The following is a 20,908-nucleotide window of genomic DNA, read 5'->3' as shown; positions in this document are numbered from 1 at the left end:
GCACCCAAGAATCGTGTTGGTGCTCTTGCTGAACACCCCTTGAGGTACAAGAATGCGCTCACCTAGGTGCGATATAAGGATGACTTTCAAGTCCTTTGGCAGTAGCATCATAGATCGATTGTAGAATGTGTGGTGAAGTGTGTTAAAAAAAAGTTGGTACAACAAATTGATTTCTGAGGAATTACTGTGGTGAATTGTGTTATGAGAAGTTGGTCCAGCAAATTGAACTGCAGAGTTTGCAAGAAGTTCTGATACTGTGATTGTTTATTTGTTTGTTGTTTTTTTTGTTTTTATTTTCTCCAAATATTTTGTTTTATTTCCATTTAATTTGATCATCCCAATGTTAAAGTTGAGGATAAGTTTAGAATTTATCTGCACAATTATTATATTTAACAAATAAAAATAAGTAAATGTATTAACCATAGTAAAGTATGACACAAAGGCTACCTTTTTATTGGCTACTATACCAAGATGTAGGGGAGAGCACCACTCCTTTTTCCTAAATTTCTCCATTTACCCTTAATCTTCCTGTTATAATGCTGACGTTTAGCAAGGAAACATCAAGTGTAAAACTGAAAGACACAGTCCCTTTCAAACATTTATATAGGATTCGTTAAACATTTATATCGGATTCGTTAAACATTTATATAGGATTCGTTAAACATTTATATAGGATTCGTTAAACATTTATATCGGATTCGTTAAACATTTATATAGGATTCGTTAAACATTTATATAAGATTCGTTAAACATTTATATCGGATTCGTTAAACATTTATATCGGATTCATTAAACATTTATATCGGATTCGTTAAACATTTATATAGGATTCGTTAAACATTTATATCGGATTCGTTAAACATTTATATAGGATTCGTTAAACATTTATATAGGATTCGTTAAACATTTATATAGGATTCGTTAAACATTTATATAGGATTCGTTAAACATTTATATAAGATTCGTTAAACATTTATATCGGATTCGTTAAACATTTATATAGGATTCGTTAAACATTTATATCGGATTCGTTAAACATTTATATAGGATTCATTAAACATTTTTATCGGATTCGTTAAACATTTATATCGGATTCGTTAAACATTTATATAGGATTCGTTAAACATTTATATAGGATTTGTTAAACATTTATATCGGATTCGTTAAACATTTATATAGGATTTGTTAAACATTTATATAAGATTCGTTAAACATTTATATCGGATTCATTAAACATTTATATAGGATTTGTTAAACATTTATATAAGATTCGTTAAACATTTATATCGGATTCGTTAAACATTTATATCGGATTCGTTAAACATTTATATCGGATTCGTTAAACATTTATATAGGATTCGTTAAACATTTATATAGGATTCGTTAAACATTTATATAGGATTCGTTAAACATTTATATAGGATTCGTTAAACATTTATATAAGATTCGTTAAACATTTATATCGGATTCGTTAAACATTTATATAGGATTCGTTAAACATTTATATCGGATTCGTTAAACATTTATATAGGATTCATTAAACATTTTTATCGGATTCGTTAAACATTTATATCGGATTCGTTAAACATTTATATAGGATTCGTTAAACATTTATATAGGATTTGTTAAACATTTATATCAGATTCGTTAAACATTTATATCGGATTCGTTAAACATTTATATAGGATTTGTTAAACATTTATATAAGATTCGTTAAACATTTATATCGGATTCATTAAACATTTATATAGGATTTGTTAAACATTTATATAAGATTCGTTAAACATTTATATCGGATTCGTTAAACATTTATATCGGATTCGTTAAACATTTATATCGGATTCGTTAAACATTTATATAGGATTCGTTAAACATTTATATAAGATTCGTTAAACATTTATATCGGATTCGTTAAACATTTTTATCGGATTCGTTAAACATTTATATCGGATTCATTAAACATTTTTATCGGATTCGTTAAACATTTATATCGGATTCGTTAAACATTTATATAGGATTCGTTAAACATTTATATAGGATTTGTGAAACATTTATATCGGATTCGTTAAACATTTATATCGGATTCGTTAAACATTTATATAGGATTCATTAAACATTTATATCGGATTCCTTAAACATTTATATCGGATTCGTTAAACATTTATATCGGATTCGTTAAACATTTATATCGGATTCGTTAAACATTTATAATAGGCAAAGTATTGGTAAAAAATCCATTGCTCCTTCTGATTCTCGTAAAATCGGTTCTCTCTATCACTCTAAACACTTTCTCACACATTTGAGGTTATTCTCTGTCTCTACAAATCTACTATCAAGCCATGTATGCTTTCATATTTGAACTGCTTTCATATTTGAACTGGTGAATCTCTGTTCTGTTTATAAAGTGCAGAAATGTTATCTGTGACTTGATTGGTGCCCACCCTTTCCTCTTCGCTACAACTTCTCTTTCACAGACATGATGTTTCAAGTCTCAGTCATTTCTATAAATACTATTATGGCGTGTGTTCTTCACAATTGTCTGATTCATTCCCTGCTTCCTTTGTTCCAGCTCGTTTGACTCATTGGTCTGATGGTTTTGATCAATTTGCTGTTTTGATACCTTATTGTCATACAGCTTCTTATTTCCAGTAGTTTCTTTCCAAAAACTGCAGGAATGTGTAATTCTCTTTCTACTTACTGTTTTCCTCCTCTTACCTACAGCCTTAGTCTTTTCAAGACTAAGGTCAATAGGCATCTCCTGTCTTTGTGATAATCATATTTCATTCTTGTTAGCTCCTTACATCAAGTAGCTTTATGCCTTGTTTCAATCGATTTCCATAAAAAAAATAAAAACAGAATGTTAAGCTTTGAGACATTGTATTGAACAAAGATGGCAGCATAGTTCAGATCAGTAACCAAGATGGCGACCAAGAATCAAATGCGGTCCGTCGCATAGTTAACCTCTTAAGTTCTGAGATATTATGTTGAACAAAGATGGTGGCGTAGTTCAGATCAGTAACCAAGATGGCGGCAAAGAATTAAATGCGGTCCGTGACATAGCAAATGGCGAACTGATTGAATCCAAAATTCAATGATTTTTATAATAATTTTGCGACGTTTTGATTGGTTGTTTAGCACAGCCATTGGTTATAAAAATGAGTGGCGAATCCATTCGTCTCATACCCCCATCAGAAGTCTGATGGGGAAGGTCTCCTAGCGGCTTCGGCTGCAGGAAGACAGGGTAGTACACGTCAAGGATTCATCACTTGGCACTCATCCCAACAGCACCTGTTGGACTGAGGTACGCCGCCTGGGTAATACCTAGGAGTTCCACCCTCTCAGGCCTTTCCACTGGGCTTTCCGGTGGGGCAAGTTTATTGCTTGCTGCCTGAGGCGCCCCGACCGGGGAATGCCGACAGGGTTACTCAGGCAATTTTTAAAATTGCAGGAGTGTCCCTTCTTTAGGTGAGCCTGCAGGGTTCCCACTTTCCGGCCTTGTGCCACATAATGCTGATGTGGGCAGCAATTAAATATATAGCCCCATTAGAAGTCAAAAACTTTTTAAGTCCAGAAATCTGAACTAAGAAAAGTTTGGATAAATATTCTGGTTGTAAGGAACAGAGAAGAGTTCCTAACAGAAGAAATACATATGTAGGTATACCTTAGAAATGCATATGTAGGTATACCTTAGAAATGCATATGTAGGTATACCTTAGACAGATTAAGTATGTAAGTACGTGTGTGTTGCAAAGTCCACATGCAGTATGTCAGCCATATTGGATATTCAAGCCTCTTTGTCGACGTTATTAACTCTAGCTAATGATAGAAGTTTTACATGCCAAAAGATGAGTTTTGCCATTGGTCCAGACGATGTGAATGGGTTGGGTAGCTCGTCTTCCCAATATTTATTTTCAAAATGTATTATGTATGTTTATGTATGAAAGTTATTGTTTTAGTGAAAGAAGAAAATGAAAGGACATATACAAACGTGCATTCATAATAAAAGGGGAAGAAATGAAACATTAAGAAAATAGAAGGGTCACCAGTTAGCAAGTGCAATCTAAAACATAAACAGTTTTGTAAATGCATAAATTGAGAAAAATGAAATTTTATAACAAAACTTTTTTATACGCGAGATAAGAACATAAACGTTATTTTTATGTTAGTAAAGGTTCATAGCGCAACCCATGTCTGATAAGAATGTTGGCTTAGTAGTAAAAAGGCATTAAAATGTGTAAGTCAAAATATTCATAGTGTGAATAATATATGTATGTGAGTATTTAGCAGCGTGGCATTGAGTTTGAGTATGGATTGGTTTACTTTGTTTTTGTTAACTGCATGTATAGATGTGAGTAGCAATTTGTTTCTGTTTGCATGACTCTTGCAAGTGTGTAGGCATGTGGACGTAAGATGGAGAAAGCTGGTATGTGAGCCATTGAGTTCATTTCGTTTTTGCGACTTGCCTTCCCCCACCCTGGTGGTGGTGGAGGATGAAGAGCATATGTTCTGGTGTCTTTCAGGTGCAGCTGAAGAAGTCTGGTGAAAACTGATTTTGTTGGTCTCTTCTTATAGGGATTTCTAAGTTTACACTGGCTTACTACTTTCACATGTATGTGTTATTTTTATGGGCGTTCGGAAAGATTTCGTTGGTTGAAAATACTTTTAGGTAATAATTTCATCTTAAAACTTGCTAGCTTTAGGAAGTGACAAAGAGAACGTATCAAAATGAACTGGAGAACGATTTGAATCATTTGCGGTTTACACTACTCCTGCTATATAAGAACTAATTTTTGAGTCTTTGATACAGCTCCACCAAGGATTGAAGCCAGTCTCCTGGCCCAATAGTGAACTCTCTGATTATTATTCCAAATGCTTTCCATGTAGGTAAATTTAATTAAGGATATGTAATGCAGCTCACAAGCAGAAAAATATCATCTCATGATGCATACATTCAAAGCTCATTTTTATTCCAATCCTCACATTCCAGTAACTATACGAACAACCGGACTCATGAAAAAGAATTTCAAAAACTATCTGTTGAATATACCCGGTGAACCAAGTGCAAGAGAAAATACAAACAATTGCACTCTAAGGAACGGTTGGAATTTTAAAAAGATCTCTTGGTTGGAGTGACTGAAATGGTGGATGAATGCCTGGCATCTGGTGGGATGCTCCATCCCCATAAAAACAAAAGGATTAGAAAATTAAAACACGAGAAAAACCAAGGTGCGATGTGATACAAGATCAGGTTTAAAGTAGGAGGTTTAGCGCCCCTAAAAAGAGGGCATTCTGAACGGAGATAAAAATAACCCCCTCCCCCATTTACTTGCCTCCCCATGAGGGCAGAGTTAATCGGTTTTTAATCTGGAAATCTAAAAGAGGCACTCTGGATTAGGACAAAAATTAAAATTTCTTGAGTCTAGAAAGATTTCTTTACCGACCGATGATAGAACAGCTGAAGTATAAAAGCAGAAAGGACGCAACATTTTGATCCTATTCGAAAGGAACAGTCATGTTCAAACTTGTAAGCTTTGTCCAGTAAGGGCGACCGGCAATTCTTCCTCTTCTTAAAAAGGTGGAGGCAAAGCCTGGGAAGATGTCCTCTATGCGAGAACAGAACATTTTTATGAACTCAGCCTGAGGTCGAGAACGTTTTTATTATCTCAGCCAAAATATGTTCCGCACTATCGGCTAGGCTTCAACCACTGTCCCATCGACAAAATGTTGCATTCCTCTGCATGTTTCACAAGTATTTTAATGATAGGTGTGCGGTCGATCAACAGGCAAAAATCACTGCTCACACAAATTCTTCCAACTGATTTTGCCGTTTCTCAAACGTCAAATGATTTCTCGATGCTTTCCCACTGACAAGTGACCTGTTTTTATAAGGCACGCGCACGTGATCTCGTGAGACTTCGTTCACTACAAAACGTCACAGCCGCCATGATGGATTGTTTCTTTCTTTCTTTCTTGACGTGTGCAACTCACAGGATAGACAGACACGAGGACGTTTGTATGGTAAGCCATTTTCCCCACACTCCCCCTGATCTCATGATCACAGAGATGGCAATGAGGTGATGATCATCTTCGCTGGGTGCTTCTTCGAGGGGGATGACACATTGTGCTTTCGTTTGCGGTCTGAGGGTCGAGCATCTCTGTCTCTTCTGGTAGGCTACTACTCTCTATGTCTTCTGGGACCTACTAATCTCTGAGTCACTGTCTGATGGTGGTGCTGCAATCCAGAGAGATGCCTCACTAGATTCTGACTCTGATTCGCTCGTGTCATCTAGTGATGGTTGCATTACTAACCATATGTCTTTAACATGACGGGGCACACCGTCGACCCGCACCGCTTGTGGGTTGATTATTTCAGTGACTTGCCCAACTCCATACCTTGTCGTGCACTTACCTCACGGGTTTTTGATCCACACAACATCCCCTTTCCTCACTCTCTCTCCAGCTACTTCCAGTTCAGATAGCGTGTTCGTCTCTATGCCCTTCACCCTGACGTGATACCTATGCAATGTATCAGCCGGCACCATAGAGGGCGAAACATCATCTTTCGGGGTTACATTGTACAAATAAACTGCCTCAAACACTGTGCAGCCTGATCGAGCCATGATTGTTTTGACGGTTCAATGATTCCGTTCAATGATCCCATTTCCACTAGGTACATGGGCGCATCAAAACCTCAGATGTACTCCCCAGTTGTCACTAAACTTTGTACACTGCTCACTGGTAAATGCAGCACCATTGTCAAGCAATATCTCTGTTGGAGGTCCACGTTCAAGGAAAATATTGTTTAGTTGACAGACAATAGTGACTGTATCTTGTCAACGCAGAATACGCCATATGGCAAACCTTGATGGACCGCAATCAATGAGAGTCAGGAAATCCTCGCCATTGTGGTGAATAATGTCTATCGTTAGCCAGCTTCAGTGGCTCCTAACTTCCAACTTCCCCTTTTCCCAGTGAACGGGTGCAGAGTCAATGGACTGGCATTCCACTTAGTTTTTGACCACTTCCATGACGTCTGCCCTTTGCACTTTTGGTTCAACCAACTTAGTAAAATATAGGGTCCGCTTGACTCCAGGATGCCTGCTTTGTTGGTGGATTTCCTTAATCCGATTAGATTGACCAGGGATCATAGATGCGGCACAGTGAGGTTGCATAGGTTCAACAGTTCTTTTTATAGCATCAAGCCATCTTTGAAGTACCCTTGTTAAACAATCTGCCTTGTTTATGCTAGATCTGACCAGAGACACCTCCATTGATAATGCATATTCGTTCATGATTGTGTCGAGCTGCCAACAGATGAGCATCTCGCTCATTGCTTTGATTCGCACTCTAGCCCGTCCGGTAAGAGTGTCTGAAATCCACGTATGGATACAAGCAGAATCTGTGAATAGTCGCAGGGTGGTTGTCTTCCAAAAGATTGCCAAGTTTATTCCCTTGATCACTGCATCGAGTTCTGCCAGGTTTATGCGTTGGGAGTCCTTTTCTGGGTGCAACCAGTGCATGAGGCTTTCCTAGTCTCACACAAAAACACGCGTTCACATCACAAGCTATATTACTTGTCATATACATACGCGCACACAAACATACGCGCGCACGTCCACACATGTACATATATTCACATTCGCATATATACACTCACATTCACGTGTATACACACACATGCTAACGTACACACATGTACTCACATATGTGCACATGTACGCACACATGGGCAACGTCACTTCAAAGGAAATCCACACATGCGCAAAAGACCACAGGAAACAACTATAAAAGCAATAATCAACTTCTTCCTTTTTCCAACTTGCCTTCTGAGGTGAGTGGTCAGTACGTACACCTTATATGCTTTCTCTCTCCATGAACTGGATTGACATTCTCATTCTTTCTCTCTCTATATATATACAACTTGTGCCTGAGAATACCTTCGCATAGCTGACTGCTAACATGGCTCACAGCTTTACTGATGTCAACCCTCTATCTTTGTCTTTGTCTACACGCTGGACTATCATTCCCATTTCCACTACATTATTCACTTCTCTTCCCACGCACGAACAAACAATACTGACCTGAACGTGAGATGAACACACATTTCCTTTTCTTTCTACACCACCAGTCTTGCAACAAATGATGGTGACACCCGAACATGGACATGAACACGTGTTACACCTAAAACATTCATTTTTCAACAGTAAATAAACAACACGTTTATTTTATCCAGCAATTGAGTTTTTGTTTCCTTCATTCCATTCGTTTCATTATTTTCTTTTGTAACGGGATTAGGATATATATATCCTAGTCCTCTACATCAGCAAGCATCTTCCACTACGGCTCCATCATGGACTAACGACACACCAATGGCAAGAGAGTTTGCGTCAACCCATACACTATGGTCCTGGCTGTCAACACACCATCTGCCCCGTACTGGATCTTCTTTGTGCATTCTGGTGAGGACCTCTCTGACCATTGTATTGAGAGGGGCGTCATAACTTTTGTCATCTCATCCGGTGTTGTCGTCAGAGGCTCTCTATTTGATGAATGCCACTGCAATACGAAGTCAGCCACCCACAGGAAGGTGCCCAACCAACTTTCCGCTCAATGAAAATATGTTCCGTCGCATGAAAACACAGGGCATACCTGGGATTTTATTGCCTCGTTTCCAGCACAGGACATTATCTTCTTCCCAGACCTGCAAACCGAGCACTCTTGCACCGGTCCGTAGCCTTTCTGGTTCCTTGCTGAGAAGGCCAAATTTGTGAAGATGTTCTTTTACGCGCGTTGCAGGCACAATTTCTTCATCCGCATACACATCATCAATATATGCAGATGTTGCCCGCTGAATGCGCTCATCCTTAGTCAATATAGCGTCAACAATCCTTTGCATAATTGATGGTGCCACATTAAGTCCAAATCCCATGCGGGTTAAGCAATACCTTTCTCCTTTGATGAGCACCGTTTGATAGGGCATAGTGACTGATGTACATGCACTTAAAGGTATGCTTTACGAAGATCCAACACAGATACATTAGATCCTGCTTGCCGCCATTCCCTCAACTTCTCGGTACATACATCCACGCGGGCTGTAAAAGGATTTACATGCTCATTTAGTTCCCAATAGTCAAGTACCGGCGTCACCGGTTTATCATGCTGGATAACCGCCATTAACGGGATCAGACACTTTGGGGGCCCAATTCCTTCTATGGATAGGGAACTAGCCATCCACTTTTTATCCAAGTCTGTAGTTCCTTATCATATTCTCCACGAGCTCCAGAGGGAATTTTATATTCTGGAACCCTATTGTACAACTTCCCGGGTGGCTGCTAAGCCGACCATTTCCAAGAAACTGTCCAGGACCTTGTACGCTGGTTGAATACCGCATGAAAGTCAGGCTGTTCCAGTTTCATAGATGCACCCAGAGCTAGGCAGGCGTTAGAGAAATGTGCCTTACCCTCACCATCAATACGGACACCACCCAATTCTTTGATAACGTCCATTCCTAACAACAAGTCATAACCAAGAAGGTCCCCGCTCACAACCAGGGCTCGTATGGTTATTGTAGGCCCATCACCAACACGTGTATGAATGACACTAACTCTACAAGAGGCTAGCATGCCCCCGCCGACTGTCAGTACTGGAATCCTCTTCTTGTCCCATGCGTCACAGCATGCCTTGCATACACCCTCTGTCTACGAGTGCAAAGTGTCCACACCTGTTCATGCGCATAGCACCCTATTTATCAATGATCTGGTGATAATAATGGTGCTATAGTTTACTCCCATTGTCCATTTCCCAGACAACTCCTTCCTACGTGACCTAGCTTGCTGCACCGGTAGCAACGCATTCGTCTTGGCGTTTCCTGACCAGATGTGTCCTTTACACTGCTTCAGCATCGGCAGTCCCTAGAAAAGTGGTTTGGCCCGCCACATTTATAACAGCTTACACCATCTTCTAATGGAGTAGATGCTTCTGCAGCTGCTAGTACTGGCTTCGCATCTTTTTCTTTTAAAATATTGCGGAATCTAGCCAACAATTTCGCTAAGCTCAATCTCACTAAGCCTTGACGATGCTCATAGCATTCGACTGGTGTCGTCCGGGAGTCCTATGAGAAAGGCTCAACTTAATATGCATTGAGTCACTCCACCAAACGGCGCAGCTAATCTCTTTAAATCCGATAGGTAGATGTCTACCATTTCATCCAACCCAAGCCGCCGTTCGGTGACTGCCTCCAGCCAATAAAAGGGTCCATAGCAAAGGTTGCATATAGTGCCTCCTTAACCTCCTCCAGAGTTGGTTCATCCCCGAGCTGTTGATAAATGGAGTATGCCCCCTTGGTCAGCCTCAATGGGATGACAAGCGTGGGATCCTTTATTTTGCAAAGCCGGCAAACAAGCTCAGCTTTTTCCCACCACTCAACTACCGAGGGTCAGGCAGAGGAGCCGTCGAACTCTGGTATCAATCTCAGATCAAACTTTGCAAAAAAATGAGCCGAAATAGCTTGCAGTCGATAAACAGGCAAAAATCACTGCTCACACAAATTCTTCCAACTGATTTTGCCGCTTCTCAAACCTCAAATGATTTCTCGATGCTTGCCCACTGACAAGTGACCTGTTTTTATAAGGCACGTGCACGTGATCTCGCGAGATTTTGTTCACTACAAAACGCCACGGCCGCCATGATGGACTCTTTCTTTCTTTCTTTCTCGATGCATGAGACTCACAGGACAGATAGACACGAGGACGTTTGTACGGTAAGCCATTTTCCCCACAAGGTGCTCCGGCGAACTACAAGCCCTTGTACACCCTCGACGTAAATACCCTCAACAAACCCAACAAGTAGCATAAATCCCACTCCTACACAGTAGAAATCCCTAGATGTAAGAAATCTTGCTACTCTAATAGTTTCTTCCCTAGGATGGCTAGACTTTGAAATTCCCTTCTGGGTTCTTGCTTCCCTGACCGTACTGACAAGCAGAAATTCAAGTGTAATGTAAACAGACATCTTGTTGTTCAACTCCCTACGCGGTACTCCTACAAATTATGTCCAAGATAGTAGCCTCCTACATTAAAGTGGCACTATGCAATTTAAAAAAAAAAAAAAAAAAAAAAAAAAAAAAAAGATTAAAAAAATTTTTTTTTTTAAATCGCCCAACCGGAACAAAATTTTATAGGGTACATATATTCTCTCTACACCGGTAAAAATAGCTTACACCGTTTTACTTTATTTGAATTACTTAACTTCGCCGGAGATGATAACAACTTGACAAAAGCTGTGGCGGACAACTTAACAAAATTATATTAATTTATTTTATTCATGTGAACAGGGAAAAATATCCGCACTCTTGACAAACTGGTTTTTCGTTTAAGCATTCTTTGATTAAATTTCCTTATTTGGATGTTACTTTTATTGTTTTCGTTTGGAATTTGTAGTTCCACCAATTCCGAAGAGAACTGAATTCTCTCTCTCTCTTTTCTGTGTATAATTTTGCTTTTATTTATTTATTTTTTAATTAATGGCGATGTTAAGCTATCGGACACCTCCCTGTCTCCGTTTCATATCTATCTATTGTTCACGTTGTCTGCCAGGAACTCCTACGATTTTCGGAGGTCAGTCAGTGAGAGAGCTCCACACGAAGAATTTTCTACTCGGAACGGCGAGGACTCAAATTTGGTTGGCATGTGCAACGACGAAAACAATCCACCACCAACAACAGCGATGGTAAGGAAAAGGGTGCTTGTTAAGCTATGGTCGACAGATCGATTTTTAAAAATATTGTTTCGAACACAAATAATATTTACGTACTTACTTAATTGCCATGCTGAAAATAGTAATATATCCAAAATTTACAAAATATCATCGAGTAGAAATTTATTTTTCGTAATTTTTGGATATATTACTATTTTCGGCATGACAATTAAGTATGTAATATTCTTTTTGCTTAAAAGGATTTATTAAAAAAAAAAAAAAAAAAATCGATCCAGCAAAACAAAAACATACCGGTCAATTTCGTTCACGTAAATTTAAAATGCTGTGGGTTTTGCCCGGTAAGATAAACTCGACAGATCGATTTTTAAGAATATGTAGTTTTAAGCAAAAACAAACTGTCATATCATAAATAGTGATATATCCAAAAATTACGAAAATTCATGCAGTAGAACAACTGTGTTTTCGTAAAAAGAAAAAGTCTATCGCGACGCTGTTGACAACAAATATCATACGCTATGAACAAATAATCTAAAATATTCATTCCGAGTTATGTCCCCTGTGTGTGAAGTCTTCTTTATAACGTTAAAAAATGCAATTTTCCGTAAAATTTATTTTTACCTTTAAATAACTTTCTACTCGATGGAATTTCGTAATTTTTAGATATATTACTATTTTCGACATGACAATTAAGTATGTAATATTCTAGTTACTTAAAACGGCATATTAAAAAAATATCCATCTGTCGACTTTGTCGTAACAAGCACCTGTTCCCATTAGTTTAATGTTTACTAAAACCAAGTTAAATAATAAAAATAGTGTTACCTTACGCTACAGCAGAACACGACCGTCCACTCTAATTTGGTTTTTGAAGGTATTCGAGGTCGCTGACAACGAATCTGATAATCAAACTTGCCGCAAATTTACCGTTTGCATGGTATGAGCCCCTGGACCTTGGGACTATTTTGTGCCATTTCACCGTCTTCGTTCTTGCAGGATACATTCGCGTCCGAATGGGCGTAGTGAAGTGTCTTATCACATCGCGTAGGAATCTTTAAACGGCCATTTGAAATAAGGAAGTTTTCAAAAAAAAAAAAAAAAAAAAAAAAGCGGTTATTTTTTTAAATTTTTATTTATTATTATTTTTTTTTGTCTTGCATAGTTTTTAATGCTTTTACAAATTACGATTACAGAACTTGTGTAGTTTAACAGGTGCTTCTGCAGTTTAATTAACCATTTTTCCTTAAGTAATGCGGCGAATGCGCCGACATTTACCTAGTTGCATACCATTTAGAATTTCACAAAAATTTTATTTACATTGGGGAGGGAGGCAGGGGTGGTTTGGCTGGGGCGTGCAACCATTTTTGTTGAAATTTTTGGGTGTGGATTTCCGCATTATTTAAAAAATAAAAAAACTTATTTTGTTGCTTATCAAAATTCTGGCTAGGTTAGAAAAAAAAAAACGGGGTAATCTCCAAAAATACCGTTAGGGCTTACAACATGGCCGCCAGAAGAGTCACGTGATCCGGTTGATCCAAAACATGAATCGTGCAAATGGAAAACGCAGCCTTGAAGGCAAACTTTGACAATCACAATTTGTTTGTATTTAATTTTTTGTTGATATAATGTTGTTATAAAAATAGGCAAACTTTGAGAAACAATCTTAGGTTGTTTTTAGTTAAAACAGTGTTTATAAAAAGTATTTTATTCAGAACAAACAAGTGGTCGTGGTCGTGGTCGACGGAACGCAATTGAACCATGACAATTCCTGGAATTGAACCACGACGATTCCTGAAATTGGAACTGCTACCTACCTCAGAGAATTACAAAAATATCAATGGCCCTTAACATATCACCCTTGTTCCTCGTTCCTCGTGTTCATGACAATAACGCTATACTTGGCGAAACTATGACATTGTCTCGGCTAATGTTAGCAATGCCAGATGACGTGCACATATTGACATGGCTTGCACAGAGACGTCTGATAGCCAATTCATGCAATTGTCAAATTTGTGGGTCACCATGCGTGTTGGCTCGATATTCCGAATTCAAGGATGGTTGGAGATGGCGTTGCCGAAATGATGGATATCGTAATTTTTCAAAGAAGCAACCTCAATCTAAGAACCATTGTAATAATTATGTATATGTGGAGCATGGATTTTCCACAAAAAACTATGGCAACAGAAAGTGAGGTGAGTGCCAACACAGTGAGCGACTGGTGCAACTTTTTGAGGGAAATGTGCACTCAGTACATTGAACAAAACCCAATTCAATTGGGGGGTGTAGATGAGACCTGGACCCCAAAAGAGGTTGAAATTGATGAAAGCCATTTTTACCCTCGGAAATATCACAGAGGAACTGTCCGACGTAGCCATTGGGTGTTCGGCGCCATCGAACAAGGCTCTAAGAATTGCCTTTTGATCGAGGTTCCAGACAGAAAACGTGAAACTCTGGTCTCTATAATTCGCCAATGGATCTTACCCGGGACTCGTATAATAAGCGATGGGTGGAGCGCTTATGAAACCGTAGCAGACATTGACTTTGGTATTTACAGCCACGATGTTGTTGTCCACGAAAGAAATTTTGTGGAGCCTAACGACGCGACTATAAATACTCAACTTATTGAAAATACGTGGATGCGAGCGAAGAAAAAACTTCGTCGTCAATTCGGTACATCAAGGGCTCTCTTCACTTCATATTTAAATGAATTTATATGGCGTGAAAGAGTCGGCCCAAATAAATTTTGTGAGCTAATTTGTTGCATCGCCTCCATCTATTCTGTCTAAATTTATAAAATGAAAATTAAAAATATAAACTGTTTTTTTTTACATCATATTTTTATAACATTACATCTTAAAAAAAATGAACACCTTGTTTTAAATACCATTTTTATGAAAAACTCTGAATAAAATATTTTTTATAAACACTGTTTTAAAAAACAAACAAACTGTGATTGTTTCTCAACAAAAAATTAAATGACCGTTCTAAATAAATTATTTATTATTATGATATTGAAAAACTGTTTTTGTACTTAATTATTATGCTTGTTTGTCAAAGTTTGCTTTAAATTTGCGTTTTCCGGTTTCGTAATACGGCGATTCATGTTTTGGATCAACCGGATCACGTGACTCTTCTGGTGGCCATGTTGTAAGCCCTAACGGTATTTTTGGAGATTGCCAAAAACGGTTTGATACAAGTTCTTTTAAAGTACGATTATTTTTGTTTGCCATCATGGGTATTTTTTTAGATTAGGTCCACCCACCTCCACAATTTTCTTTTAAATGACGACTCACTAAGGTTTTTGACTATGCTGAATACGGACATCGCATTGAAAATTTGCAGAAATAAGTAGTTATCGAGATATAAAAAGTTGTTTTATGCATTGTATTCTTAGGCGGCCATCTTTGTTACGCGTGTAGATTTGTTTATGGCGCGCGCACGCGGTGTAAAAAAGATGGCCGCCAAAGAATACAATGCATAATACAACTTTTTATATCTCGATAAATACTTATTTTTGCAAAATTTCAATGCGATTTCCGTATTCAGCATAGTCAAAAACCTAAATGAGTCGTCATTTAAAAGAAAATTGTGGAGGTGGACCTAATCTAAAAATTTACCAAAATCATTTTCCCCTAAAAATATTAAATTCGCTGGATCCCACACGGAGACCAACTAAATAAAATATAGTTGTTTTGGAAAAAAATATGCTCGACAATAATAATCAACAAGACACCATTCTTTTAAGGTTAACTCCCTTGGTCGCAGAGTATGAGTTTATAGTTATCTCCCTTGGTTACTTTTGGACTATTATTGTACCTATTTACTATGCCTCCCCACGGGACAGAGTTAGACACCAGGGTCGTTTTTTAACGTGGAGAAAAGGTACAAAAATAAAAATTGTCTCAGTCGTGAAGGATTTCTCTTCCACCGAAAGAGAACAAGAAATAGAAGTGCAGCATCTGAAGAATAGATACTACACTTTGATCTTGTCCCGAAGGCCAAGTTTTTTTCTATTATAACTACTTGGCCTTTTGGCCAAGATCAAAGTGTAGTATCTGTTCTTAAAAAAAAAAAAGTAAGTATGAGGATCGAACCCGAACCCTTGAAGCAAAGTTGTAAATTAAAGTGTGAAAAAAAAAAATGTGCGAGGTTAACCATTGCCCCACCGCGAGATGCTAACGGAAACACGTTTGAATTTATTTAATTACTTGGATTTGGCAGGTGCCCGTTTTAATGAGTTAATGAGGTCAAGTTTGACTGCGGGATAGTATTTCATTTACTGCGGAACGCCTTTTTTTTTATTTTTATTTTCCCAAGATGTTATAGGAAAAAGAATAACCCACATGCGGCGAGCAACAAATGTTGAATATTTATCTTCCCGAAATCGAGCAAATTAAATAGACAGGCTAGCTTCGTTGTTAACTGTGAGATATTACGATTTATATGTGATATAAAAAGTTTTAAAAAGTTGTGAACCGACCAACCACTTCTCTGAAAAAAGCCTTTTGTAGACATACAGAAAAAGCGAACACACATACATACATTTTCGCTTTTATATATATAGATGGGTTGAACCGGCTTCCTCTGAAGTTTCGTGGAGAAACTCAAATTCTCAAGTGGTCCCCAGTCACTTGCATATCAACATTAAATTTTTGCAGTTCTTGCAGGGAGGTGCTGACATCCTCTTACATTTATAGTCTGCAATTAAACAAAAAAAAAAACTTTATTTACTAAGTAAAGTTTTTTTGTACTTCAAATCATACTCAGATTTAAATTGTTGAATCAATCTCTGAACATGACATATTACAAATATTATTTTTATATATAACACATAAAACATGATTGGTGCAATTTACAATAACAGGGCATGTTCACTGATAAAATATGACTAGTTCTTACCTGATAATGAGTCGTTTTTCAAATCATAACACAAAAAGTCCAAACATGCTTTAAACCGGAAGTTGAGTTCAAGGATCTTCTGCCATTACTAATCGGCAAAGTGTTACCACTGTCGATAGAGGGAAGAGTCCATCAGTCATGTGCACACAATGTGATGATTTATAGACATAAAATCTTGCCAGTGAGGGCTGAGGACATGCGTTGCATGGAGAGAAATGATATAATGGCTGTGTAATGCAAGTCTTAAAAACAGATCTGATAAGCTCAGAGGGACACTAAATCTGGACAGTACAGGGAGATATGTGTAGAACAGGATGGTATGGTTACATTGAAAGAATGAATGAGAGTTCTTTAGTTGAGGTATCAAGAGAAGGCCAAGGAAAGCATGAAAGAAAGAGGGATTAATGAAGACCTGACCAGAAATAGGTGAGTTTGTAAACTGTCTAACACATGTCAGCATTTAAAACAGACATTAAACTGAATATGATGACTATGTTTTTGTAGATGATGCATGATGAGGTGAACGTCATGTCAGCTGACACAAATGGCACTGTGCATGCGTAACTGGCCTGAAAGCGAGACCTGTACTCATTTGCATACGTGCAAGCCTCAAGTGGTATAAAGTATGGTGAATTTTCTTGCATGGGCAGTATTTGTTTCGGACAGATTTCTGGGTATCATTTATTTCAGAAGTAGGAGACAACAAAAACTTCAAACACAAGCCATTTGGGCCAAGTTGCTGGGTGTCATTCGTGGATCACAGCTAATGTGCATCATCGTATTCCAAGAGCATGCTGATCAACAGTGAACTTGCGTCTACCCATATATTGACGTCTTGTCCATTTAGTTATTAAATTATGTTATAAAACTATAATTAATGTTTTATTAAGTAATGTTGCTTTATCAAAACAAAGAAATATTGCGTAATTGTATTGGGGTGAGCTATTTTAAAAAGAGAATTTGGGATGCCGAAAATGTAGATAATTGAAATCTCTAAAGAAAAAAAACATTTGCATATAATTTCTAAATTTGTGTATTCATTCTTTTGTTGACAGTCTGCAAAAAAAAAAAATGAATACGCAAATTACAAAAATTAAGTTATTTTTTTAGAACACCATTTTTAATATGGAGAGGGTTTACTAACTATTCTGTGCTTTCAGCTAACAGTTTAATAAATAAATCTAATAACTTTCAGAAAATGAAACTCACTGAATAAAGTTTAACATTAGGAACTGAATCTACTGACTTTGACTTGGGTGTTCTGGTTTTCCCTTGCTGTAAGTGATAACTTGAAAGAAAAAAAGGATGCATAGCTTAATTTATCCACCAAAAACTTGTGATTAAAAAATTGATACAAACCTGATTTGGTGCCGCCTGTAGTGTCCGGTGGTAGACAAAAAGAATAAAGAAAAGAAAAAAAATGGCTGCTGCTTCTCTTTATATATTTGTGATCTTGTCACTTGATATGCAAATGAGATGTTGCCAGGTTTAAATAAAAAGCCTAATTTTTCAAAGACTGGATCAATTTTGGATTTGGACATTGGAGTAGCAAGCTATGACAGCAGTGTGTCGAGTTTTGGAGCACCGTAAACTGGGGTGACACTGATCCTTTAAAATAAATATAAATTAAAATAATAATGAGTAAGTAATATATGATCTCTGAATTTTAAATATAATTTCCAGGTCCTATACGATTTCATAATTTTACAGGCGCATAGTGGCACAGCAGCAAATATTTGCTGCAGAGTTATTTACACATTTATTTATTTTTTTATTTTAATGGCTCAGTCACCCGGGTGGCCAGAGTCACCCCATCTTACGGTAGCAAATTTTGACAGTAAGGTGGCAAATTTAACCCTGGAAATTATTAGTTGGTAGTGCAGTATAGTTAACAATCCATTTGAAGATTGAGTAGAGAATAATTAACACTTGATTATTTATCCACACTTGGCCTTTTGGCCAAGATCAAAGTTTTTTTTTGTTTTTTTTTTTCCCCCGCCCTCGACACGAATGAATTATTGTACCATTTTTATTGTTATCTTTTTTTGTTTTTACACGTCAATAAAAAATATTTTAAAAATTGGGAGTTAAGTAGGATGTCCCCCAGTATGAAAGGGTGAATGTGGTATTATGGTGAAAGATACTAGCTGGAAGAAACTTTTGATTTTGTTTAGTTCTGGAGTGACAAGGATGACCAACGACACCCACAATCCCCCCCTTTTGAGTTGGCCATGTGCCTAAGTTTTTTTGTTCATTGTTGATTTTCAATGTATTTTTAACATGAATAAAGGATTTAATATCTCAAAGTGTAGTATCCGTTCTGGCAGATACTGCAAGCAAAGACCATATGTGGGGGTAACCCCACATATCAGACCTTGGTCAATGTAGGGGCAACCCTTCATACCCATTGTCACTATCCAGCTCCCCTACTCCCCGGGGAGTTGGTCCCCATTTCCCCTTCACTCCTCACTTTAAAAATCGGCCTTGTGCTTAATTTGCTCAGTGGGGGAGCAAATAAATACCTCAAAGTGTAGTATCTGTTCTTCAGATGCTGCACTTCCATTTCTTGTTCTCTTTCGGTGGAGGAGCAGTCCTTTACGACTGAGACAATTTTTATTTTTGTACCTTTTCTCCACGTTAAAAAACGACCCTGGTGTCTAACTCTGTCCTGTGGGGAGGCATTGTAAATAGGTACATATTGTTGTTTTTTTATTCGTTTTTTTTTTTATAAATGTATTTTCTGGCTATTTTATCTTATTTTAGTTATAATTCTATTTATTTCTGATTTATTTTATTTAATTCTGTTTTTAGTTATCTTTCTTTTTTTTTTCTTTTTTTTTCAGTTATAGCCTGTCTCATCCCCCAGATACTGTAAGTCCCCCCAGCAAACTGAAACGGTACCTTGTCGACAATTGTGTGCGGTTTGCTGAATGGTATGAGCGATTCTTGGAAAGACGTTACCCAAAAGTGTTTCAGGTGTATAAAATATTTAAAATAGGTAAGTAAAATTTTATTTTAAATTTAGGTGGGGATGAATACTTTATGCAGACGTGTGGGTTGAGATATACAACAATATTTTCATTCCAACAAGGAACACCATTTCAATCAAATTCGCTCAATACCTTTCATTCTGAATTCATAATAAATACATAAATCTATAATATGTATTCGAGGATTCAAAAAAATAATTGAAAAAACTTAGTTTCAACAAATTTATTTTACTATGAAGAAAAAAACACTTTTTGCAGTAATTTCTAACTTCTCTTATTTTGTCCTTTAGTCCTCATATTCCATGAGGAATGTTTCTGACAAAGAGAGAAGAATTGCTGTTTTCTTGCTCAGAATCTATTCCCGCTAACACTTATTGTTAGCTAGTTTTGAACCTTGAAATGATATATTTTTTTATCTCCTTACATCAAGTGGCTTCATGCCTTGTTTAGACTGATTTCCATATAAAAATGAAAGAAAAATAACTGGAAATCTATAGGGTATGGACTTGTATAAAGTTTTCTTTTTTTGTCCATTCTTCAGCCAGTTCTTGTAATTATTATGATGGATACCGACTTACTTATTGGCATTAGGCATAAAAAGAGTTTTTTGTTATGGTAGAAAACGAGTTCTTGCTGTGAATGTCTTACCAGGAGGAACCAAAGATTAGATGTCAGTCAGGAATGCCAATAAAGGAGATTATAAGCAACAATTTTTTCTGAGAGAAGTAAGGAATAGAAAAATCGTTCTTTACTAGATTTCAAAGTTGATTTTAAACTTTGCCTAGGCAATGTAATTTTTTTTTTTTTTTAATGATTTAAGATTTCAAATTTTATATTTTAGTATAAAATTCCTCTAAACATAATTTACAGTTTCTGATATTTATATTACAACGGGAAGTAATTTCAAGATTTTGATCTTGTAATTCCTGTACATTTTAATAAATAAATTGCAAATAATATTTTTTATTCTTTCAGGAATTCGTGATTTTATAGCTGACACAAAAATGTACTATGATGTCACCACAGATCTTTGGACTGGGAAAAGCCTCAATGATTTTACCAGAAAAGAACTTGGTGTTTATAGACAGGTGAGTCTCTCTCCTACTCCCCCAGGGCTTCACGGACAAATTTATCATTAGTTGACCTTTGACAACTAAATATTTTCATTTACTAGCCGAATAGAAAAGTTACTAGCCAAACTCAGATGATTTTTGGAATATGACATCTTTGTTCTGTAATGAGTATATACATCATAAAGATTTTTCTGTATTTTTTATTTTTTATTTTTTTAAATAAGTGTAATCTAT

At 37.0% G+C, this 20,908-nt stretch overlaps 1 protein-coding gene across 2 annotated transcripts in view; it reads left to right on the top strand.

Moving 5' to 3' along the window:
• The first annotated feature begins 11,219 nt into the window (after window positions 1-11,219).
• Window positions 11,220-20,908, top strand: part of LOC145241425 (LETM1 domain-containing protein 1-like) — a 415,771-nt gene continuing 406,082 nt past the window's right edge. For both annotated transcript variants that reach the window (XM_080104372.1, XM_080104373.1), the window contains exons 1-3: window positions 11,220-11,727; window positions 19,455-19,609; window positions 20,577-20,689. In XM_080104372.1, the coding sequence (XP_079960498.1) occupies window positions 11,522-11,727; window positions 19,455-19,609; window positions 20,577-20,689 (474 nt within the window). In that variant the 5' untranslated portion in view covers window positions 11,220-11,521. The remainder of the gene's footprint in view (window positions 11,728-19,454; window positions 19,610-20,576; window positions 20,690-20,908) is intronic.

This window comes from Euprymna scolopes, chromosome 20 (genome assembly GCF_053919585.1).
Source record: "Euprymna scolopes isolate OS-2025 chromosome 20, ASM5391958v1, whole genome shotgun sequence".
NCBI lineage: Eukaryota > Metazoa > Mollusca > Cephalopoda > Sepiida > Sepiolidae > Euprymna > Euprymna scolopes.
Note: the sequence above shows the minus strand (reverse complement) of the source record. Positions and strands in the feature narration are given on the sequence as shown.